This window comes from Vidua chalybeata, chromosome 1 (assembly GCF_026979565.1).
Source record: "Vidua chalybeata isolate OUT-0048 chromosome 1, bVidCha1 merged haplotype, whole genome shotgun sequence".
NCBI lineage: Eukaryota > Metazoa > Chordata > Aves > Passeriformes > Viduidae > Vidua > Vidua chalybeata.
In genome coordinates this window covers 47,598,417-47,623,956 of record NC_071530.1, presented here as the reverse complement: position 1 = coordinate 47,623,956, position 25,540 = coordinate 47,598,417, and the positions used below count along the sequence as shown (strand labels likewise).

General features: G+C 38.2%; 1 protein-coding gene across 3 annotated transcripts in view; it reads left to right on the top strand.

Annotated features, from left to right (window-relative positions):
* The window catches only part of ELMO1 (engulfment and cell motility 1), a 302,773-nt gene that overhangs the window by 83,795 nt on the left and 193,438 nt on the right, over positions 1–25,540 (top strand). For all 3 annotated transcript variants that reach the window (XM_053942149.1, XM_053942139.1, XM_053942157.1), the window contains exons 7-9: positions 2,305–2,474; positions 12,944–12,979; positions 21,155–21,254. In XM_053942149.1, coding sequence (XP_053798124.1) covers positions 2,305–2,474; positions 12,944–12,979; positions 21,155–21,254 — 306 coding nt within the window. The remainder of the gene's footprint in view (positions 1–2,304; positions 2,475–12,943; positions 12,980–21,154; positions 21,255–25,540) is intronic.

The following is a 25,540-nucleotide window of genomic DNA, read 5'->3' as shown; positions in this document are numbered from 1 at the left end:
GAATCCAGGAGCTTTTAGAGGACTGGGTTCCTGTGGAAAGCCAGAAGAACTTCCAGTTCAGTAGAACTTCCTTTAGTGGGCAGATAGTGGGAGTGGTAACTATCAAGAGCTATGGCAGGTTAGAGAAAGCCATGTATACAAATTTAATAGGTTTAAGGTTAAATCTGAGCAATCATTTCCAAAGTTTGGGGAATGCAGCTGCCGTGGCAGTATTGAAGATTTTTTCAGAGTGTTTCTTTCCTGAGGTGGGCAGGAATTCAGACATTGCATATATTCAGTGAAACAGCAATGTTTTGAGGATATTTTGCATCTCCGAGTCTTCCTGGGTTGCTATAGTGGGGAGTTTAGTGGTATGGAATGGCTCCATGAAGGGCATACTTTGATAAGGTAGGAGTTGGCTGTTGGACTTCTGGTTCAGGTAATAATAGAGGCGTATTTTTGTAGCTGATTATAGAAGAGTACTTTAGCAAAGCTTTTTTCACCCCCTCTGATGAAAGCGCTGGGGGAAGTATTCGGTAGTTATCCTGGAAGTTGAAAGTAAGTGGTATCTATTTTTACTTCTTCTATGGGTTTCAGCAAATGATTTACCTTTTCACCTGCTTAAGCTTGAGAGAATAGCCTTTTAGTTTCCATTTGGACAGCCATTGCCATTACAGAGAGACTGTATAAACCATTGTTACCTCATTACAAGTCAAATCCATTGATAGAGTAGGTAACCTTCAGTGGCAGAAAGATCTTTTGGATGACAGGATTCTGCCTTTTTATACGTAATGGAACTGCAATGGCTGCATTACCCTATACTTAAAGCATAAAAAAACCTCAGGACTAAAGATATTCCATTTCTTTTCAATACTATGTTAATCACAGCCACACTAACTAGAAGACATTTCTCCCACATACCTGCTCCTTACTGCATTTGTTCTGATCAAATGCTGACTGGAGACTATGCATTTGCCACCACCATTGTAAAAACAAGTAACCAATCTTGCTGATATTGGAGGTGATTGGGACATTTAATTTATTCATATTTTTGAAACAATCAAAGTTAAGTAGCTAGGCAGTTGTATCTGTAACAACACTATGCTGGTTATTTTTCTGGGCTCCTTGTTTAAATGTTCACTTGCACTAAAAATGACTGCCTTCTCAGAATCTTTATCTTCAGAGATGACCATCTCTGTGAAGAGTACATTCATTACTTGAACAGAAAAGGAATTGTCTGTCAGCAGAGCCCTTTCTTCACTATTTCTTCTCCAGCTGAGAAAGAATAAACATCATCTCAGAGAAAATAACTCTCAACAGAATTTACATTTAATTTGTTTCCCTAATGACACATAACCTCTCATTCACCTTTCCTTGGGTGCAGGTAAGAAATGAAGTTTAGGAAACAGAATTTTGCAAATCTCTCTATATGTAGGGAGGAGGATTATTTTTCTAAGAAAAGTATGACCTAGCTAGCTATTAACTGAAGCTTTTGGGTATTCTGTTCAGGTAAGTGAAAGCATCAAATTGAAAACGTGAGATGTATTTTAAAGTATTTGTACGGCTAAAGAGAGAGGAAATTTAATATGCATTATTTAAGTATTTCTTTAGCTTTTTATCATCAGTGTCCATTTTGAATTTCACTAACTCATCCTCTATTTGAAACATTATAGCCTAACATGAGGCTATTGAACACGCAAAAAAATGTATGACAGATAATATCATAGTGTTATGTGGGAAGTATTCTGCACTCCTTGTTAAGAGGGTATGTGAGTGTTTGAACTGACTGTGAACAAAAGAAGAGGGGGAGGAAGGAGCAGAAAGTCTGAAGCTGGTCTCTCTTGATGTAACATGGTTAGGACAGTATGTGGTCTTTGCTGCTAAAGGTGATGAGAAGTGTGTAACCTGAGTAAGCATTGACAGGAAAAGAAGTGCCACTATTATTTTACTGAGATTGTCTGATGCAGTTTGTTTTATTTTGATTTCTTCTTTTTTGATGTGACACATAAGTTCTTCAAGCCAAAGGCTGTTATTCGTAATGCTCACATTTTGCCTGAGACAATGGGACATCTATCCATTGCTCAGCTAATGATTCTGCAAGAGTCCAAATAATTATAAGTAATAATGGAGTAATACAGGAGTAATATACTTTTACAAAAGCAATTTGTATTTGAGCTACTTAATCTTTTCTGAGCATGGAAGTTAAATATCATTGATATTAAACATGGCCATTGTTCCTGCTGACACTGACATTTTACACATGATTTTCATTGTAACGAAAGCTGTTTTATTGCTTTTGTTTTGTGTGTTTTGTTTCTCTCATAGACTCAAAATGCACAGCAGCTCCATGAGAGGATCCAGTCTTCTAGTATGGATGCAAAGTTAGAAGCACTGAAAGACTTAGCCAACTACTCACGAGATGTTACATTTGCCCAAGAATTTATAAACCTGGATGGCATTTCCCTCCTAACGCAAATGGTTGAAAGTGGCACAGAGTGAGTATTCTGCTTAAAATCTGGCATTCCTTCCCTGTGGGGTAATTTCATGATCCTCTTTCTGAGTTGAGAAATTAAATAGCTCAAGAGGTCTAGACTTCTAGGATAGTATATTAATTATCAATGAGATACTGTTTTTTTTTTTAATTTCCCCTAACAACGGGCTGGGCAGGACTGGGGATGAGCAAGTAGGAAGTCACAAGTATTACCTATGCCATAAAGTTTGGGGAGACTGGGGTCCTAGTTTCTTCTCTATTCAATAAGCCATTGAAAGTATATTTAAGGCTGCTATTTAAGGGATATCAGTTAAAAACTGTGTTTTAAATTTCATGCTACTGAGAACATGTATGGTAAAACCCAAATGTAAAAAAATCTTTACTTTATTTCCAATTTATTGTTTTGTTTTTGAATGGGATTTTTCTAATACCAGTCGGGTTTTTTGACATAAAAATGAAAGCTGACCTCTAAAAACACACTCATTCTTTATGAGAATGCCTTATCAAATTTCATCATTGGTGAAATTCAGGACTAAAGTCCTGAGTGTCCATTGGCTTAATGTGGAGTGTGCAGCAGAAAAGTATCAACTGGATTGTTGCACTATTAAATGATGCTCTAACAGTAAGCATTTGATTTCAAGTAAGAGGTTTGCACTGAGTTACAAGCTCTACTACACAGGAAGAAGTCAACAATACTCACACCATTTCCTGAGAGAAAGAAAACTGAAATCAGTTCAAATCCCCTCACAAATGTGCTCATGTTCCCTTGGCTTCAAGGAGGTAAATAGTATTAGGAAGTAAAGCAAAAGTAGTAAGTAGTCTTTGAAGTTGAACACAACTGGTCTCTGAGGTTCTTGTACAATATCTACTGTGTATTTTCCACAGAAAAATTAACTACTTTCCAGAATCCAGTAGTCCATAGATTGGGCAGTGTAAAAACAATTGTGTGGTTAATGGCTTATGGAACTCTGAATCCTTATTTTCTAACTACAGCTACATACTAGTTTTCTAAAAGTTCGTGGTTTAATCTTCAGCATTTTGGGGTTATAGTCTTTATTTTTTTGCAGTGATGTGATCTGTGGCACACATCACATGTTATGCAACTTTAAAAATAAATGCTTCTAGTTACCAAATTTTTCAGCTTGTCTTTTATTCATGTGGTATTTGTTGTTTATTGACCAAATTAAGTTTAAAAGGAAAAACAAGTTTAAGTTGATATAAACATACACATGCAGTTGCTGTTCTAATGAAAGGTATTCTAAATGGACAGGCTCACATATGCCTGTGAAGATCAGAACACAGGAAAATTAACAGTCATTACCCTTGTGGTTTATTTTGTTGTGACATTATTCATGTTTAATGGTTTAACTTACTCCACTGCAGAAAATATTTAAATGAAAGCATTTCATTTTCAGTTGAAACAGACAGGGAACATTCACATTTTTTATAATCTTTTCTTTTAGCTGCACTACGACTAAAGCAAGTGTCCTCCTCACCCTTCAGATGCATTTGTACCGCTGTTTTGTAGCTGTGGGATGACCCAAGTTGGTCTGGATTAAAAATAACTATCTGGGAGGGAAACTACTGAAGGCAACACTGCTGTTGAAAGAACTGCAAATTATACCCTGTAATAAGTCCTGACCAAAGGTATAAGTTTCCAAACCACACAGCAGGCTTGTAAACTGGACATATGAGCAGAGTTTACTGCCTTTTTATTTTTTATTATTTTATTTTATTTTTAAAGTGTCTACATTTTGAGGGATTAATTTTTTTTTCTTTTTAGCTGACGTAATGTGTCATCAAATATGCATTGATCGATCTACCTGTCTAATGTATTTATCAGTATTTCTGTCTGTGGGGAGAAATACTCTTTGGTTTGGGCATTGGACAAAGACTCAGACTGTAACAGTTTCCAGCAGCTTCACGTGTTGATGAGCTCTTAGTACTCACTGCAGTCTTTCATGTTCAGCAGCCTAGACATTCTGCAGTTCCTGAGAGTGTGAGCCGGTCAGTTTTTTCCAAGTCTGGTTTTGCAGAAGGAGTTGTAAAGCAGGAACATCTGTGCTATGCTGTACATTCCCTTCTGCTTTTATACTGTGCATCACTGGCTGATGAGTGCATATTTAACAGAACTTGGGATTTGATGAAAGGAGCAAACATACAGAGGCACAGCAGCCTAAGCCTGCCATGGTGCTTCTGCTTTCCTTTCTCATCTCACTTCAAGGTACTGAATCTGCTCCCTCACATCAGGGTCTGTCACTTGCTACTGTGTCAGCACACTAAGCAAACAGACAAACTACTTCCTCAAAAGAAAGAAAAGAAACTTTTTTTTTTTTATTCAGTGCCCTAAACTGTCAAAGAAAGGCAGCTGGAATCAGTCAGTTGTCCTCTTATGATCTGTTCTTGTTTTTGCTTAGACTTTCTGCACTACTGTTAATAAGAGGCACCACACAAGATGCTCACTGAACAGATAAATCAAATTGAAGGCCTCCTTGCCATTGCTCCCAACCTGGGCTCAGCACCCTCAGCAATGTGGCCTTGTGGGCTGTGAGGCTGACAAAGTCACCAAAATGCTTCAGAACATAAAGCTTTTCTCTGTTCCATAGGTGAATCTACACAAACAATTACACTAGCATTATAAAGGGCAGGGGGCAGGTCTTAGAAGAGGAATGAGGAGCCAGAAATTTCGGGGTGGGGCAGAAACTTCTTTCATGGCCCAGTTTTAGAAGACAATGTATTTTATAAAGATGCATTTAAGGTATATCTTCACTATGGAGTTATCTTAGCCACCTTGGTGCTACTCCTATAGAGCCAGCCTTGTTTGAATGGGGCTATGAGTCACCCCTACAGCTGAAACAAACCTAATGTCTTGGTGCTGCTGAGAGATGGTCCAGTTCCCTGCTGCCTTCTCCCATTTCCTGTGTGTTAACCCCTGTTCTTCAGCCCAGTCCTGCTTTTTTTCCAGGAGCTGATTCCAGGAGTTGGTTCCAGTGTCTGTGTGATTCACAAAGCCAATCCAGCCTGTTAACTTTTTGCAAAGTACATGACTCTGTTAGAAATTAGTTTTCTGCTCAATTAGGGACTTGAAGAAACAAGAGAGGAGCTGGTAATGAGTGGATGCAGAAAAGGCCCTTTTTTGTGGCAATAGACCCTAGGTGTATCACTGAGCCACAATCTGAGAGCAGATGTGCTGTGAAATTGTGTGAGGGTGATGGCTGTCTCTGCTCTTGTATTGCACCCTGGGGACTGGCACTGAGACTCTGGGAGAGCAGGAATGGGACATACCCTGTGGGGTGGCTGCTGGTGTTCTGCAGGGATCCCCTCTGTGTGCTGTGCCCGCTGCCTGTGGGTTGATGCAGCTGGGAACAGCCCTACATCTGTAAGGCCAGGCTGAGTGGCGCCTCTGTTCACGGTGTGCTGCAGCTGTGCTAGAAATCTATGAATTTTGTTAATTCAAGCTTTATTCTCTATTTTCCCTGAGGGGCCAGGCAGTGCTCATTAGAAGTGCCATCGTGCTCAGTGCAAAGTTGCTCTGAGGTTTTCTTTGCACATGAATTTTGTGTTAGAGGCGGCTCTTAAGTTATAATTTGAGTGTGTAATTAAGTTTTACTGGGTAGTCTCTGGAAAACAAGACTTCATCTTTTTATATAACTTTCACTGAGGAAGAGGCCTATGTTTTATTTATAGTTGGCTTTGTTTATTGTGCTACTTAGTCATTATTTCAGTGAATGAAACTGATGACTATTAAAGTACAGTGACCAGAGTAAGAGAATGTAAATCCCTGGATTTCTAGTTGCTTCTCTTTCATTTCACAGGTGACGAAACGTGGTAATATAAAAAGTTGATAAGAAATAAGTGTTTCCTAGTTAGTTTTCCATATGTTATATTCCTGAATATTGAAGAAAATTAGAATGTGTTAGAGAATAGAGAACTATGGGCATGGTGTGTGCAAGCACAAAGCTGTAGGGTTTGGTAGCGTGCATGGGCCCTAGTGAAGCTGAGAGTGCATCTTGTCAGTATGAATATCTTTATATCAGCAGAGATGCAACATCTCAGAAACTATCCACATGTATCTTGATCTTGCTGATTGAGATGGCTTATCTTGTTTTTCCTTCAGGCACATTCTTACTTCCACAGCATTGCTATGAGTCTTATTAACTGAAAAAAGGGGAAAAAAAAGTTAGTTTTATGTTTGTTTTTATGGTTTGGGTGACCTATAAATTATAGAAAAGACTGCAAGACAAGGCACGATGAACAAGAAAATGCTGATTCCAACCTATAATTACCCATGATGTCCAATCGTTTCTCAGACTGTGCATTTGTATCACCAAAGAGTGGGGTGGATGTGTGCAGGCAGCTATTTTTCTTTTCTGAGACTTCAGAAAGTGATTTCCATAGCACTCCTAATGCTAAACTTTTTGTTCAGAAGCCAGTCCATACCTAGTTAAGAGGAGCTAACTGTGCAGTCCATCTGCTTAGGTGTACAGACTGTCTAAAGGGGAAGTGTAAGGGTGTGCTGCTTCCACTCCCCCTCAGAATGCACTGCCCTAAAACGGGGCAAAAATGAGCAATGCTGCTGAGTCCTAGGTATCCTAATGATGGATAAAAAATATTTCCAGGAATCAAGGTGGAAGAAGGAGTCATGTCTTCTTGCTACCTCAACTGTGATAACATAGTTCTCTCATTCAGAGCTGTATTCCATAGTCGAGCCTAGAACTTGTGTTTCAGAAAATCATGTCTGCACAGATAATCTTTCTGATGTAGCAGAAGACTGTTAAAGTTGTAGGACTTTTTACTTGATGTATCAGAATAGTTGTGTGACTGGAACAGACTCTCAGCCTTCCTTAGATGGAAAAAAAATCCTCATAATGCCTTATAAAGCAAGAAAAGAAAATGTAAATACTGAAAGACCAAAGAGTTTATAAAAGGAATCTATATTTATTTTTGTTATTACTAGTAATAATAATAAGGGTGGTCTCATGGGAGGGAAAGGAGGAAGGCCTATGCAGAGTTTTCAGATTTTTTTCTTATTGGCATTATCCTGATCTCTATGACTTGCCATTTGGCTGAAATAACAGACAGTTTCTGGAAAAAAAAAAAAAAAAAAAAAAAAAGAGACACTATGCCACTATGCTAAGCCTAGCTGTCTTGATGGTAACCAGAACAGAATTGTTTATGCTGCTGTTGAGAAGATTGTTCTCCAGACATCTGCTTCATTGATGAGGCTGTGCTGAGCAGCTTTGTTGTCATACTGCCATAGCACAGGAACATGCTAGTAGATGCTGCTGAGACAAGGTAGCAGATAGCCTGGTTAGCAGATAGTTTTAATTATAAGGAAGTTATAATTGCTTAATATGCAAATTGGAGAAAAAAACACCTTGCTTTTAATTTTAGTCATTAATTTTTGCCATCTTCCTATTGGAAATAATAAATGCAGCTAGGTCAAGTTCATGTAAACTTGTAAATAAATGTATATTTGTATGGGTTTTGTGTCTTGACGAAGAGGAGCCTTCTATTGAGCACATGCTGTTCCAGAGTTGGCTGCTGTACAGCTGGAAGTCTCCAAGAGATCAACTGTGCATGCTTTAAAGACAAATTGCATTGTTCAGTGAAATTCTAGCTCTTGGCTTGCCTTACAGAGATAATACTGTATACCAGCCCAGTGGAAAACTGAAGACAGATTGGTTTGGAGTTGTTCCGACTTTAGCACACTTTTTGGGACAGTTGCTCAAATACCTGCTGGTGATTTTTTTCCATCCCAGTCTAATGAGTATTTCAGCAGTGCTGTCAAAACGTTTAAGCTGTCCTTGCTCACAGTAACTTGTTCCTGTCCTGCTTCGTCTGAAGAGTTATACCAGTATTGTTTCTACCAAGCTGGACTGGGAAATTGGTGTAGGTTACGAAAAGTGACAGTAAAGGCTACTTTTAATACAATATTCCTTAACCCAGTTTAGTTCCCTGATTGAGCTCACAGCATTGCCCCAGAAAACAGTTGTGAAAGCCCAACTCGCTAGATAAATGGAAAATGAATTTTCAGAAGATAGGAACAATACTAAGCTAGTAGATTTTTGCCGCTATATAGCATAGTCCTTTTCCACCCTTCCTGGCTACTGGCTGCGTAGTACCTGCTCCCTCTCTTGTTCATCTCCAATGTTTATTTGACTCCTCAGTGATGCAATTCAATTTTCTAAACTGTCAGAAACTCAGCCAATGGAGGGAGGAAATTAATTTGTATTTTTGACAGCACAAGGTTTTAAACAGGCTCAACTATCCCTGTGAAGCTTCACCTGGAAGCATAGATTACTTAATCTGACATTGCTGCCAAATCAGTTCTTGTCCAACAGGGATTTTACGTAATCTTAATTTCTTAGTGCTTCTGTAATGTCGGGAGAGGGTGACTATTGTCTGTGAGGCAGAAATCCAAGAGTGTATAAAATCAGATAATCCTACTATACCACTGTGGAGATGGTAATGGCAGGAAAATGAGAAAGGGCTGCAGCTCCATCTTTCAGTGCAGTTTCCATAAAGAAAGAAGGAGGAGTAGGGTTTTTTCTGGAGTGGCTTTTTTTTTTGTTGGTTTACTTTTCTCCTGCTTGTTCTATTTTGGGTTTGTTTCCCCATCAGTCTTCAGGCTTGGATTACACCCTCCCTCTCAGCACACACAAGTACAATTTTTCTTACATCTTTTACATATGCAAAGCACACACTGTGGGCTTTAGATAAAATCACAGAATTGTCTCACTTGGAAGGGACCCAGAAGGATCATCGAATCCAACTCTTGAGTGAATGCCCCTACAGGGATTGAACCCACAGACCTCTGTGTTATTAACATCGTGCTTTAACCAACTGAGCCAATCTCAAGGTCATCTGAAGGTGGAACTGTCAAAGATCACATTTTGGAGGGAAGACAGGGAGAGTTGCTGGTCCCTCCATCCTAAATGCTATTTCTCCAGGCTTTTTTTTTTTTTTTTTTTACTTTGCCTGTGTTTGGGAATATTAGCATTTAAATAACCCCTTTAAAATGGTGATATCAACACGCTGTTTACAGGAAGAGGGATGGGGAGAGGAGACAGTTATACTGGGTCTTGTTTGGCAACTACTTTCGTAAAATGTTATAAAAAGAGTAACTCCAGGAGTGAATTTATATTTCCAGATATTCTCCGGAGTATGAAGGTGGGCAAAATAAATTTTTAATTTTTTGCTATCTCCAGACAAAACTGTAGTATTTGAAAAACCAAGAAAAATAAGGGGAAGAGCTTAAAATCTCCACTTCTGCAACTTTCCAGGATGTTTTTGTCTTTTGGACTGTGTATAGCTGTGGGATGTTGTGGTGGCTGTGAGGAGTCTGAGGCCTGCTGTGTAACTTAATAGTAATATTAATTTTGTAGCTTATTCCAAGTCAAAGTGTTTCCCAGATTTCATAAGCTTCTGATAGCCACACCTGTTACAAACAGAAGCCAGAAATTTGTACTCTTGAATTTTTCTTATCGTATTCCTAAGCACTGCTTGTTATCTAGAATGTGTGTTATCCTTGTGTTTGCCTGAAAAGCAATAGCCAAATGGTGCTTTAATGTGGTTGGCAGGTCATTCATCCATCATCCCATCAGTGTTTCTGTAGAGGAGGAAGTTTTTGTGAATATCTTCCATCTTTGGTAACAGTGGCCCTGTCTGGGGTCATACTGCACGAAAAGCTTTTATCCTCAGTGGCTCTCTTACACAATTCTGCTCATGTTCAAACAGTGCAGGCTCAGAAACAATTGTTGTGCTGAAGTGGTGTGACTGCTTTAGGTCTTGGTATCATTAGCTACAGTGGCTCCACGTTTGCTCTCATAATGGGATGTTTTAGGTTTTTTCCCCGGTTCAGACAAGCCCTTCCTGTGCACTGTGTATTACTCCAGCTGGGGTTTAGATTTGGGGTATCTTTAGTCTTTGTACAGAAGTTTTGGCACATGAAGAGATAGGAGTTGATCTAGTCGGGTCCCTGCTAAGCTGGTCTCTGCTCAAGGTGTAACCTGCAGTATTTGAGCAAGTACTAAGTCTGTGTGCTTGAGAAAGTATGAAGAGAACTCACTGCTGCTCCTTGGGATTAATTTGGAAGTGTATCACAAAATTCCTTTGAGGCCAGACAAGTATTGAGCTAATTACAGTGTCTGGATCAGTAAGACTTTCAGCATTTTTGACCCTACCTTGGTAACTCACCAGGAAGGGCTCTACAGAGCTGTTTGGTTGCTACCACAGAGTCAGCCCTCTGGAGAAAAAAAGCTATGTATATATAGAAAGAGGAAAGCTGATGGAGGTGGCAGACTGTACTTAGTTTCTTTCCAGGCTGATTTGCTGATTTGGAAGAATAAGCTTGGTTCCTCCTTGGTGACTTTTGCATGGTCTGTGGGTAAATATGAGAGGAACTCCTGCTCATGCCAGTTCCTTTTGTTTTGGTTTGATGATAGATGAAAATAGCATGTGTTGCTTTAGAGAACAGCCTTCATCCACATCTTCAGTAGTAAAAGTCAGCCTATAATCATGTATTGCTGCAACATTTGATGTCCTAGATTGATTGCTGCTCTAGTCACAGCAAAGCAAGAAAAATCAGTGGAAATTGTTTGATTTAATACAATGGCTATCTTTCTTCTGAAGTCAAAATTTTGTCTTTGTATTGCTTCACCAGAAATTTCTTATATAATTCAGTTATTTCTGCACATTATTCTAAATTTATATTTTCTTTTATTTTGCACACTTTTTGACCTCAGGTTAACTGATTGTTGATTAACTCAGAATGGATGAGAGCTCTGTAAATGCTAAGAGAGTTGCTGTCTAAATGTTTTGTTTTAGAACTCAGATGTTTGTTCTGTAATCCCTGTCTCAGTCATGGAGAAAATGTCCTGATTAGAGCCTGTTGTGAGAAATCTCTGGCAAAACAGAATCTGTCCTTTGAAGTGCTACCAGTTTGCAAACACCACACTTGTTTCTCTATCAGAAAAACACAGTGCTAATTTCAAGTTTGTTTGCTGTTTAGCCAAACTCAGCACCTGGAAGAAAGCAGCTATTTTAAAAACTGGCCTGGCTATGAAGTTTGTCTGACATGCTGCAGAAAGTTGCAAGGATCCATGCACATTTGGGAGATGACAAAACCCATTTGTTGTGGCAATTTGTCTTGGTGGTTTAGCAGAATCTGCCACAGCATGGAAGCACTTAGTTTGCAGAAGCACAGGAATGACATTCTGCTGAAGCTTGGATCTCCTACTGTGGAAACTGTTTTGAATTTTACTGCTCATAAAAGCATGTTGAGGGTATTTTCCCCTGCTTGTTAAGGCTGTCTGATCATCAGGATGTTTTCTGTTTACTTATTATTACTGGCTACACATATAGATGTTGTAGCATAAAAGAACCAAGGGCATGAAATCCAAGGAGAAAATCTTGTCACTTCTCTGATTTGAGTTAGGCTGTAGCCCAGTCTGTGGATACATGGTAAATTGTGCCAGCACTGTCTTCAGGCATGAGTATTACAGCTCACAGCTGGCAGAGAAGGACTTGAAACCACTGTTCCCGTGATCTCTGTGTTTCCTCCACTGGCATTCACACAAGCCAGCCCAAAAGCTGCCCTCTTTGAGACTGGTTCCTCTTGAAAAGGTGGGAAGCATTATTGCTTTTACCAAAAGGGGAAAAAGTCCCAAAACTGTAGTTGCCTTCTAAGAGAGAATTAGAGAACTGAATCAGTGATTGGAGAGCTTGTAGTCCTAGTACTTTTCTGAGCTGAATGACACTGCTGTGCAGCTTGCTGTGAGGGAAAGTGCAAAGGGGAAGACCTGGGGAGAAGGTGCAGAAAGGAAAGAGGGACCTCTTTTTTGTCCTTTTTACACTCGCCTGCCCAGTATGGAACTGCAGTCAAGCCTCTGAAATAAAACTGTGAAATAGATTTAGGAGGCACAAGAAATGGTTAAGTAAGAGGTGGATTGTTTTTCTTTTTATTTATTTCTAGCTCTGTTAATTTTATATGTTTAAGTGGTGTTTTAAAAAGAGGGTATCTATCTTTGGTGCCATTTACCATCCTAGCTACACAACTTTCAACAATGCTGATGACTCTGACATCAGTATTAGTGGTGGAGACTACAGGCAAGGTGTTACATGTCGTTGAAACAGGATAGAAGATGCTTAACGTGTAAAAAGCCTTTATTGTTTTGTATCAAAGGCTTTTTACACAAATGTTTTACTAAATTAGAATGTCTAGATATGTTTTTTTTCCTAACAGAAGTTAACACAAGTGTTGTTCTGAACAAATATTTGAAATTGATTTGGAGTGTTCATTACCAGTCACTGAACTGTTTCTGTTCACAGCAAATTGTTAGCAATTTACTGCCTCATATTGTATGCATGTCTGTGAATTTTATGGCTCAAGTATGGGGGGGGTTGTATGCAGTAAATAGAGTACAGATGTTTTAAAGTGTTTTTCCTCACCTGCAAGTTTTAATTTTGCAGACGATATCAGAAATTGCAGAAGATAATGAAGCCCTGGTAAGAACTTGATTAGATCATCACCTTGCATACTTCCTCCTCTTTTGCATGACTGAGTTCAGGCCCTTTCGCTAATCTTTATATGTAAATACAACTGTGCATATGCATCAGCAAGTCTTCAATCTTCTCTGTTTTCTGCTCTTTGATGCCTGTTAAAATTTTCTGATGAAGCCTTTTTTTGCTTTGCCTATGGAATGAGTGCTTCGTTTCTGTAACTTCAGCAGGGACTTTTACTATTTCTGAAGTAAAGCTTTTGTTTTCTAATTTCAGAAAAAAAAAAAATTTCCCCACCTTTCGCAATTCCTCTCTTGAATTTCATTGGCTTATATGGTTGATAGTTGGCAATTTTAATGGTCTGTGTTAGTGAGATGAAAAGTAAGGTCATTGTCCCAATTTTAATTCCTATTATTTGCTGGTCCCAGCTAATCTAGTTGTTGCAGATAGCTGCATAAAGAAAAACTGTAAATTAGTGAACGCCCTCATATCAGAATTTCCCTGCCTATTTCCCCAATGACTTTGAACAGAATACTTCTGTTTGCTCAGAGTTAAGCACAGGCTTTGTTTGATAAATTTGGATCCCAATAGATGTTCTAATATCTTGATTGGCTTGCAAATTTGACATGTCAAGTATATCTAACACCCAATGAAGCAACAGAATAATCAATTAAGCGTATGTCTAATTCTGAGAGCTTGATGCAATTTATCGTGCAGGAAATGCAGCTCCCCATCCAAACCTGAGCTAAATCATACTTTCACAAATCTGCTGTAAACCAAGCTCCAAAACATTTATTTTTAAATCTTTGCTTAATAAATAAATTATACAGTAAGAATAAATTTGGCAGGAAATTGAAATCCTTCTGCTAAGTTCACTTTCTTAACCTAATACAAAGTAACTTGTTTCATAATAGATAAGTTTAGATTATGAGGAAAATTGTTAAAGTGCCGTGAGGCTTATGGAATTCTTGTCAGCATCCACTTGGCAGCATGACCTGAAGGCTCTGCTGCCATTCAGCAAGACTGTGAAAGGCTGGACAATTGGGTAGAGAGAAATCTAATGAGGTTCAAATAAATGAAATATATGGTCCTGCACCTGGGGAGGAATACTCCGAGCACCAGTACATGTTGGGGACTGATCAAGTAGAGAGAAGCTCTGGAGAGAAGGATCTGGGAGTCCTGAAGGATGACAATTTGACCATGAGCTGGTAGTGCCCTTGGGGCCAGGAGGGATATATATATGTCTGATATCCTGAGAAGACTGAGGCCAGCAGGTCAGGGGAGGTGATCCTCCATCTCTACTGTGCTCTAGTGAAGCCACATCTGCAGTGCTGTGTCCAGTTCTGGCCCCTCAGTATCAGAAAGGCATGGAGTTCCTGGGACAGGTCCACTGGAAGGCCATGAAGATAATTAGGGGTCTGGAGCATCTCAAGAGGAGAGACTGAAGGAGATGAGCCTGTTTAGTGTGGAGAGTACTGAGAGAGGATCTCATTCACGCAGATAAATATCTCAAAGGCAGGTGCTAAGAGGATGATGCCAGACTCTTTCTCATGGTTCCCAGCAACAGGACAAGAAGCAGTGGCTCTGAGCTAAAACACAAGAAATTTCACAACATGAGAAAGAACTTCTTTACATTGAGGGCAGCAGAGCACTGGATCAGACTACCCAGGGAGTTCATGGAGTCTCTCTCTCTGGAGACATTCCAACCCCACCTGGATGTGTTCCTGAGTAACCTGCTCCAAGTGACCCTGCCTTGGCAGATTGGACCAGATGATCTTCAGAAATCCTTTCCAACCCTAAAAATTCTGATTCTATGATCACCCCTGGTGAGACAAAGTATCTCCTGTCCTTTTAGACGGCATTTTCTCACTGTTGTGAAAATAGTTCTTTGTGGAAGAATAGTTAAAGTCTTTCAGCACCTCTGTTTCCAAATTCTATTACACAGTAGGCTTCTATGGATTAAGTTTGTCCTCAGGACAGTACTGAAATACTGTTACTTTGCACCCTGGATTTCTGACCTGATCTGACTGATGACCTGAGTTTTTTTTTTTTTTACACAGTTTAGCTTTGTTTACTCATGAGAACAAGGTTTTACCCACTTGAGCCTTATTAAGAGGATCCTTATTGGTCAATGTAGATGTATCACATCAGTGAATACAGTAGTAAAGAATGTGTCTATGACTAAAGTTTATTCTAGCTTTGGAAGCTAAATCCTACCAGTAGAAACTTCAGTTTACATTGAGATACTCAGATATTAATATGATTTCCTCAAGATTAATATTTTAATTTCCAGCAGTAGTGCGTGAGATAATACAATTAAGTAACAAAAATTATTGAATTTGGGACTTGTACTGAAAAAGACACCAGAGCCATTGTTGAGGATGTGAAACCAATAGTTCTGGAAACTCTCTTGCTCATATGTTTTGAAGGCAAAGTGTTTACACTAGTGTTCTATAAGTGTAGCTATCTAATATCTATTGATTATTTTTCCCTCATGTATTAGTGGGAAAAGATCCAGTGAAATGAGAACAATAAAATACCCCATAGAGCTTGATATCATGAACTAAACTATAACACTTCTCAGCATCCACTTCCTGTCTTCTTGATTAAAGATACTTAAAGGAACCAAATGCTAATTTAAAAAAAAAAAATTACTTTGGATGTACAGGATGACATAATAAATTTTTAAAAATCCCATGAAACAGCTCTATTAATTGACTTCTGCATTGGAGTGCTAGATTGTAGTCAAACCAAACTGGTTTGGAGAGTGGTGTTTTTCCAGTATAGTAATGCCTGGGCTTTTAGAAAAAGTAGTCCATTCGAGGAAATTGCCATGAAATGAACAAAACTAGGAATTAAAAAAATGGGGAATAAGACAAAAAAGGTAATTCTAATCACATCTTCCATGTGTAATAGTTCCTCTGGGCTAGTTTCCTATGCTTAATGTACCTTTAAGTGGATTTAGTCATACTGCATAGTAAGAGTATCTACACTTGGATTTATTCAAGAATATTTACAGTTATGTTTAAAATTCACACCTTGTTTTTCTTCAATGAAAATTAATTTTCAAATTTTAATAGTGAAACTCTGATACTAGGGTCACAAAGCTATTTCATGTTCTTGAAATGCAAGGAATTTGAAATCCCTTGCATTCCAAGAACAAGGGTTCTATGGGTTTAATTCCCATTAAAAGGCTGACCCCTTTTAATGATGCAGTGAAACTGTACCACAAAGAAATATTTCGGTAGTGCTTAGCTAGCACAATGAAAAAGAAAAAATCTGTGTCGATTGCTGTGTAGCAGTTGAGTGCATTTTCTGTAATCATCTAGAAAAATAGAGGCAGTTACTACACAGATTGTTCCATCATTTTCATCTGTACTAAGTACCAAGTGTGATTTGCTCCTGCTTTGATTTGACAGTGGCTTAGTTTTACCCTTGGAAAAGTTGCTTGAAGAAACAGGGCAGTGTAGAAGCAGTGAAGAGGAGCCATAGCAATATGTGCTGGCAAAGCATCCTGCTACATCATCAGTCTTCATTTTAGACTTAGATTCTGGCCCCCATGGCTTTTCCAGAGCTCTTGTCTTCTGATGATTAGATATATTCTGTTCCCCTGTTTAAATTTATTCATGGCCATTTATCCATGACAGCTCCAATTTAAAAAGCTGTTCTTACCCTTTGATGTTGACCTCAGTGATGTCAGGCCTTTCAGCTGCCCAGTATTAGGCTGTGAGCCCAGATAAGGGACTTAGTTAACCACTCCTGCATTTAGTAGTAGGCTGCTACTCTCCTGTTACCTCCTGCCCAATTAAATTGTTTCTTTGCTGCTTTCCCTTGCAAAATTAGAGCTCAGCTTTGGTTCTGTTTCGCCCATGAAAGTGGTTAGTGTAAAGGTGCGCGTTCTTTGGCTTCTAGTCCCAGTGGGCTGTTGTCTGTACACTGGTTGCAACACAAGCAACAATTAATTTAGAGATTCCACTACACAAAGGTATTTTTCATATAAAACATGAGACACTCCATCTAGCTTGATAAAAGCTTGTATTCCTTTGTTTGTTACCTGATGACAGTTGAGCCTGACTAATTATCTTGATTTACATAATCATATGAGCAGCCAAGTATTTTTCCCTCCATAACAGTGATAAAATGTTCATTTTGTTATGTGTTTGAAATGTGGATTGAGATTTTTAAAATTTCTTTTTTAAAAACATCTAGGGGATTTGGGTGCTAAACTGCCATTAATTTGTTTTGAAAAGTAATCCAAGTTTCTCTAGACATCTTTCAAAACAAGCACATAGGATAAAAAAAATGGTTTAGCCTGTAGAAATGATACTAGGAAGGCAAGAGACAGGTGTGGTAATCAGGATCACAGGCACATTCCTGTCATTTCTATTTTCAGAAAAGGAAAACTAGTATCAAAATGTGTGGAATGGTTTGGGTTTGTTTTTTTTCCTTCACAATTTCCTAAGGTAAGAATGCAGAGAAATCTTAGGAATTTAAATTAACAGCTCTGACCTGGTATTTCTCTAAAGCCTAGAGATGTAGAAAGTGGCTGCTGCCTTAATCTTCAGGCTGGTTTGTTGAGAACCCACAGCCTGTATTAGAGCATGGCCATCCACTGGAATGACTCATGCTGGGACAGCTGATGGCATTGCAAACCTCAGCTTTCTGCTGCCTAACAGACTTTTGCCAGGACTTGCTGTGGGAGAGGAGATGCTTCATGTCCAGCTCTCACAATGGGGGTTACAAGAGGAGAGTTAGCAAAGAATAGTGAAATTTCATCATTTGTCCCAATGTAAGGCATCCAAGAGCCAGAGCAGTATTCAGGAGAGCTTGTAGAAGTAGCTTGCCTGAGAGCAAAGGTTATTAAGATATCAGTGTTAATGAGATATGAAACTGCAATTACACAGTGCACCTTTCTGATCATTTTTCTCCTCTTGCTGCATTAAAAAGTACCTTCATTAGGAATTATCCTCAAATTTTTAAGTAATTTAGCCAGAGCAGCAAGAGTTTGATAGTTACAGAACTGTTGTGCCTTGTGCTATAGATTATTCTAAAAAAAATTTATGGAGAAAGAGGCCCCATTATTTTTTGGACCTTTTGTGTGATCAAAACCCTTACAGAGGCCTTGAGTTAAGCAGCTCCTACCATTTTTTTTTTTAAGATTGCTAATTTTATAAACCAGCTTTGATTACCTTGAAATTTCTAGCCTCTCTCTGCCACTCTTATTAGTGTGAGTGTGTCTGTGTGTGTGTGTTTTGAAACAAATTACTTGAAAGTCTATTTCTAGCTATCCGCTTGTGTTTAAGCACTTAACAATGAATCAACACCCTTCCCCTCCCCCCTGCAGATGCTTTAATCCTTATCTTGCCCTAGTTACCCTGCAGATTGCTTTCATCTTTAGCTGCGCTACTCCTTATGCTTATCCCTTAAGCCTGGCTTTTGACTTTTGCAATGGCACTTGGTGTATACGTGCGTGGGCAGGTGCATGTGTATAGCCATATATTTTAGAAGGACATAGTGTGTATGTGTAGTGCTGCATAATAATAGAGCTGAAGTATTTCTTGCTGCTTGATTAGTCCCAGCGCTGCACTTCTTCAGTCATTAATTATTTGAAGCAGAGTCGCTGGAATGGCATCTGATGAGATGTCTGAACATTTTAAGTTGAAAACTGCTTTCACCTTCTGGATCCCAAATGGTTGTACCATTGTCAGATCTACTAAAGCTGGGTTTTTACATTCCAACTAGAATTGTCAGCCCCATTAGCCCAGTTTGTTCCCCAGAGCTGTGGAGGAGCATGGATTAATCAGTATTAATCTGGTAGGATTGATCATAGTTTTGATGAGAAGACTTAATGAGACTGGTGAATCCAGGTTAGTTTGATCCCTTTACATTCCAGCCACTGCAGTTTTGAAGGTGAATATCCATGCACAAGTTTAATGCAGTTTAAGTAAGCCCTCTAAACCTTACCTTTTGTTGATGGGGATTAGTTTTTGTGTACAATTTGTTTATTGAAGAGCATTCATATACTAAATACAGGTTAACTGGCTAAATTTTAATACAATAGATGAGAAAATTTATCTCTGCCAGATTATGTGCTTAGTTTAATGGTGGGAGAGATTTTTATCTACTCTTCAACCTATATGGCCTACCTTTTTAATTTAAAAAAATATTTGAAAGTTATTTAGTTTTAATTAATAATAATAATAATATTAATATTCCTTGTACCTGTAGAAGTATGCTGTCATGAAGATGCATTAGGATTTGGTGCAAGCTTTTAGAAGAAAGCCTTTCCTAGGTTTGCTGTTTTATTTGTGGGTTCATAAATAACTATATTATGCAAAAGGAATTAATTGGGGAATGTGACAGGACCAGAGCTGATTAAATTTCCTTCAGAGTCTTATTGTCATCTTAGTATGAAATCCTTGGTTATTTGGAATGCTAATGATGACATTTTAAATCTAATGTAGTTCTTAAATTATTTGCAATATTAAAGAAATCCCAAACAAACAAACCAATTACAACAAGACAAAAAATGGCAAAAGAGCATCCTCTGCCCCCCCAAAAACCCCAGAACTTCTAGACTGCTTCTCTGCTTAAGAAAGTATTCCCTGTGAAATTACAGTGGATTTTTAGAGACATTATTTTTCTTGTTTGCTCTTTGGTGTAGGTTTTTCATTTTGTCATAATTAATCAGAGCTACTGTGCATACCTGTATTTACTGAAGGGAAAGGTGTTTTGGTGTTTTTTGGGTTTTACTCACAAAATGTCAGGAATGGCAAGGGTATTTTTGGTGTAGGGTATCTCAGTAGTTCTGGCAAAATGTCTTTTCTTAAATGAAGTGGCCATTAAAGGCTGCATCTTGCCATCAGATATCCCTAAATGACAGATTAAACTAAATCCAGCTAGTGGAGTTGCTATATTGAAGCTGATTTGTCTGCCTTATTCCTCTGTACTGCTGTAAATGTCTTCCATTGAGTGGATGTTCACTTTTTTGTGTTGGGTTCATGCAGGACAGTAGGATAAACCACAGATCAAGGAACACCAATTAATCACATTGATTAACTACAGCTGTATTATTTGATTCAGGTTTTCAACATCCTAAGTTTTGCAGTTCCAATCTGACAGAGGATTTTTTTTTAATTCTATCTTTTTATTAGGTGTAAGCTGCTGTATTTAAATCACTGGGACTATTCATGCTGTTTGATTGTATAATTTTGCTTTTTAATGGCTTACTGGCAGAGTACCTTTCAGGCAGTCTGACATGCCCTGAAAGGTAATACCCTTTCAGGATCTCTGCACTGCTGTTTGTACTGAGTAGTTACTTCATGGAAGGGCTTCACTGAAATTCTTGTGGCTGCTGACTGTTTGGTGCCCTATGTATAGAAATTAAGCTAATCTTTAAAAGTTGTGATTTAACATGAAGAATTCCTGTCCATCTAGTCATATTATCCCTGTTGAGTTTAAACTCGTTTTGAATTTACTTGAGTTCATACAAAGATGTGTTGAATTTCAAATTTACAGGTGTAAAATGCAGGGTAGTGGCCTGCAAAACCTAAATAATTTGAACTGCACGCTTTGCAATTTGGTTACTCATAGATAAAGTAAAAGAGATGCATCTCCAGGTTTAAAGAAAGAAATCAAAGCATTAACTGTTAGAACATTGCTGCTTAATATATATAGTCTCTTCTGGTGCATTTTAAAAATATATTTACTTCATTGTAAGAGAAGGAATAAACAATGCTTTAACTTCGCACCAATTTGCTTGATGCAGAGGTACCTAAACATGACACCTCTACATGGCCTTCAATTAGGAGAATTTCATAAGTGCTAAGGAAAAAGTTCACTTCTTTCCTGATAGACCTAATCTCTAAATTTATGAGAGAGGTTTAATTTGGACTGACTGCTTTTTTTTTTTTTTTTTTTTTTTTTTGAGCATTGCATGCAATGTTCTCCTGGGGATTACTTCTCTTGCAACTGCTTTCCTCCAGTAGACTATCCTTGTTATCCATGCTAAATTGTTTTGGAGACTTCCTATAGCACAGCCTCTCTTGCTCTTCTGCTACCTCTTAGTCCATAATTGGCTTCATTTTCCTGCCTTTCTGAAAGCTTCCTGCTGTTTTATTCCCTTGGTCGTTGCCCTGCTGCATTACTGGTAAATGTTGTCATGACTCCTGTCTCTTGCAGCTTTGGAGATATGTTGTCCTTTACACTGACTGCATTTGTTGAGCTGATGGATCATGGGATTGTATCGTGGGATACATTCTCTGTGGCATTCATTAAAAAGGTAAATTTGTAATCAATGCTATCTGTTCTATACCAGTTTAAATATTTGAGGTGAGTTGTAATTTGGGTTTCTTTCTTTTTTCCCTCCTTTGTTTTTTTTCCCAGGTACATTATTTAGTACATTACTTCTCAAAAAAGATACATGAAAATGGGATTAAAGTACTGTCTCAAACTATAAATGTTTGTACTGCAGGATCTGGTTCAACTTCTGTGGAAATCAGTTGGAGTGAATTGGGATCAACACAGTATTAGGCTTGTTACATGAGAAATTGCTTATTCAATTACATTGTGACCTCCCTGTGCAGATAAAATATATTTAAAGCAAAAAATTAATATTTTGATGTAATGTAAACTAAAATGAGTAATGCCATGTTTCTAGGAAAAAAACCCAGCACTGAAATGTTTCCTCTGGGATATTTAAATAAGAGAAATTAGTTAGTTTACAATTTGAAATGAGGATGATATTCGAGTTAATCAAGCTGAACTTTGCCCTTTTGAATCTTGCAGTTGAGGTATGTGGTTTTGAAACAGATCTGTTCACAATTTGCAACATATCCTTCTTTACTTACATGTCAGATATGCACAAAAGCAGCAGAAACATGGTAGTACTCTTTAGGTACAGAGATTTACAAGACTTCAGCAAAAAAATTTTGTTACTGATTCAACATTTTTCATTTACTGGAGAAGAAAACCCCCAAAACCACATAATTCTTCTTTACAAAGATTGTTCAAACCTAATTGAATTTATCATAATTTAAAGTATATTTGTACAGGTTCAAAAGATATCAGTTACTTCAGTAAAATAATATCAGAAACAGAAATCTGTGGCAGAGAAACCTTCATTTTAGCAAAGTGTGTCAGAGCAAGGACTTCAAATTTCATTAGAAAATTGCTACCATTAAAGTAAAGCAGAAATTTATTTTTGTTGCCAAAAGTGAATGAAAGATCAACTCTGAAAAAAGCATTAGATACTTTAGATATTAAACCTCAGTTTTGGACATAATTAAAAAAAAAAAGTGTAGCTGATCTGAGTTTTGGTCTGGTTTTTAAATTTTTTTCCAATCTCACAGCAGTCCAGGTAGGTTGTGATGACAATTGTTGTTACCTTTTAATGACAAAGAAAATTCTACAACTGATTTTAACTGACTGCAGGAAACACAAAATCCAGAATGCCTTACTTTCTAGGGGAACCTACTGTGGAGCATGTGAAGAAACTTGCTAAAGTTAGTTTAGAGCATTTACTTTGTTATTGGCTCAAAACAAATATCTTTTTCCAACTTTTGCCCTGTGAATTTTATTGTAACAATAGAAGAAATTGTTGTGGTCCCCTTGTTAACGGCTCATCTCTTCTGTCAGGCCCTTCTATAGGCTTCCCTTGATAATGACTCAATTAAAAAAAAAAACAAAAGCAAAACCAAAAACAGAACAACCAAAAGACAAAAACAAAAGCATTTTCACAAAGTACCTATATAAACCAAATCTGGCAGGTAAAACTGGAAGTGAAACTGTTGAACAAGAAAGGGACCAAGGAGAATGATAGGAGAGTGTGGTGGGTCTAATGCTGGCCAAATGCCAGTGCACCTATTAGAATTATTTACTCATTTTCTGCTGTGAGATAAGAATTAGGAGAAGAGTAAAGCAGGATCAAAACTTTAAAGAGTATAAAGAAAACTTTATTAACATAACTAAAAGAAAGAATAATAAGAATCAGAATAAAACCTTCAGAATACTTCTCCCATCACACCCTCTTTTCTTTCCCACTGACAACGTAAAGAGACAAAATCTGGCACTTTCAGTCAGTTTACCACCTCTAGAATAGTCTTTCTTCAGTTCTCTTAGGGAGAGGAGTCTCTCTTGCTATGCTATGGAGACTTCTCCACAAGAAACAGTTCTCTTGTGGCTTCAATGTCACAGCGAATCAGCCACCTGGGAAAGGGAAATCTGTTCACAGTGTGAAAGTCCCTCCCATGCTTTACAGCTTTACCATAGCTGCTTTCATGGGCCATGTCAACTTATGGGGTGCTATTTTAAGGATGAGCTGTTCTAGCATGAAAGCAAAAGTTCTCTTCATCCATCTCTGGGAACAGAGGTTTTCTTCTTCTCTTCCTGGGGTGAGGTTTCTCATCTTTCTAATTTCTCTCTGTTCAAACTTCTCATTAGATCACCGAGAGTTAGAAGAGAAACAGAGGACAGAGAATGACAGAGGATGGGGAAAGAGGCTTAGGAGTGTTCTGACCTAGATGTGGTTGGAAGCCAGAAAGGCAGATCCCTCAGTGGTGCAGTGTGGGCATGGGACAAACCTAGCAGAGCACCTTTGGACCAGGTCTCATCTCTGTGGCAGCAATCTACAACTTCATCCTCACTTGCTTCTCTGATGTTGGCTTTTGACAAGCCACTTGAGGTCCTTGATTGGCCTGCTCAAGTGACTGACAGGATGGATAAGGGAGCTGATAAGTTTCTGCTGAGGGGAATCTTGCAATCAAGTGCTTCTGCCTTTTAAAGCTGTCTTTCATGTTAAATGAAAGCTAAACTTGAGTGGGGTTGAATTAGTACAAATTTTTTCTGGAGTAGTTTTTTAACTTAAAAATGTAAAAGCTGAAGGAAACCTCAAGGGGAGCCCCTGACTCCTTCTAATGAATAAGTGCTTGGTGTTGGATGCAGGTGCTCTCTCATCCTTTGGGTACCTAAAGACTTCTATTCTAACTGCAGCAAGTAAGACTGATGCTTTCAAGGAGAACTTTGTTCATTATTTTAAGGGAAAATAGCATCATTGGAAAAACTTCCTTATAATATGCAAAATTCTCTCTAGACCTTTTTCTTGCTTATGATGATATATAGTTCATTTCCAGATTTCACAGTTGCCTAAAGGATTTGGATTCCAAGTTCTTAGAAAAAGTTGCGATGACTGGTTATCAAAATTGTCCTGGTCTGGCCAGGACAGAGTTAATTTTTGCAGTATAAAGGAGTGGGCGCAGCTAGGACTCAGAGGTTGTTCTATACCACCTCACATCATTTTCTGGGGACAGGGGAAGGGGTTCCTTCTGGGTAGGGGTAGCGTGGCAATGGTTCAGATATTCCCGGTTCCCACGTTGTAAGCATTCGCATGTGAATTGTTTATCTCTTTTGTGCCCTCTGTTTTTGATAGCTTTGCTATTATTGTTCTTTTTCTTGCTTCATTGCTGTTTCCAGTAAATTGCTCTTATCTCAACCCATGATGTTTACCTTTAGTGCCTCCAATTCTCCTCAGGCCTGCCACAGGAAGTACAGGGGAGTGAGTGAGTGACGCATTGTTTGGGGTGTTCAATGGGAGCACTAAACTGGGAAATACCATTCCTAAACCATGACAAAAATGCACTACACAAATTTGGTACTTCCATCTTTAGTTCCTACAAGAGGATCAATAAAGTTTGTAGTATTGTTTGAGATATTTTTACAAAATCCTTAAAAATTACTTACATAATTGCTGTTTCATAAGTGTATGATGCAGAGACTTAATGTTGACAAATTGTTTACTCTACCTTCTAAAATATATTGTGCAGAAAACAGGGTGGCAGCCAGAGAAGTATTTTCTGTGTGCCACAACTGTCAGTTGTTTTTCTGTAGTCAAGTGCAGCTCTAGTTCCTTAGTTTAAAATTATATGTACCCTTTAAAATTTTACTATGCATTAAATGTTAACAGAGACCGCAACTTGGACAGATTTTTCTGTACATTTCTGACAACAGGATACTGCAGGCAAATAACTAATGAACATGCATAATGAAAATCAGGTCTGTTTCTTTCACTGTTTTTTCCCTATGTGTTCTTTTGCTGGTGCAGCTTTTAAGTAGTAATAGTAATAAATAGTAATAGTATATAACAACTTTTTATTTAACTTTTGAATTTTCTCTTGTGCCTTAAGTGATGCTGAACCAGGAGGAGAACTCAGATGATGTAGTTTAGTTTGCTATAGGTTTTTCTTCTACTCTCAGTTTACACATTTAGCTCCTATTTCAAAAGAGCATGAATACGTAAATTCGTGGTCCGATTCCTAATTTCCCTTGAAACTGATAGGAAGTTAAGCACCCAGACTCTTCTTATGTATGTCTCAAGAGGATTATGCAGATTTTAAGGTTACAGGTATTTTACGGAAGATATATTTTTATTCTTAATGAGAAACACCCATGTGATAGGTCTTCATGTGGAAATGCAAAGTGATCAAGTTGCTTCTTTCTGGAAAATATGTAGTATTTTGCTGAGCTTGCGTTATTTTAATCATCAGAAATTTTGATAAATGAATGCAGGTTTAT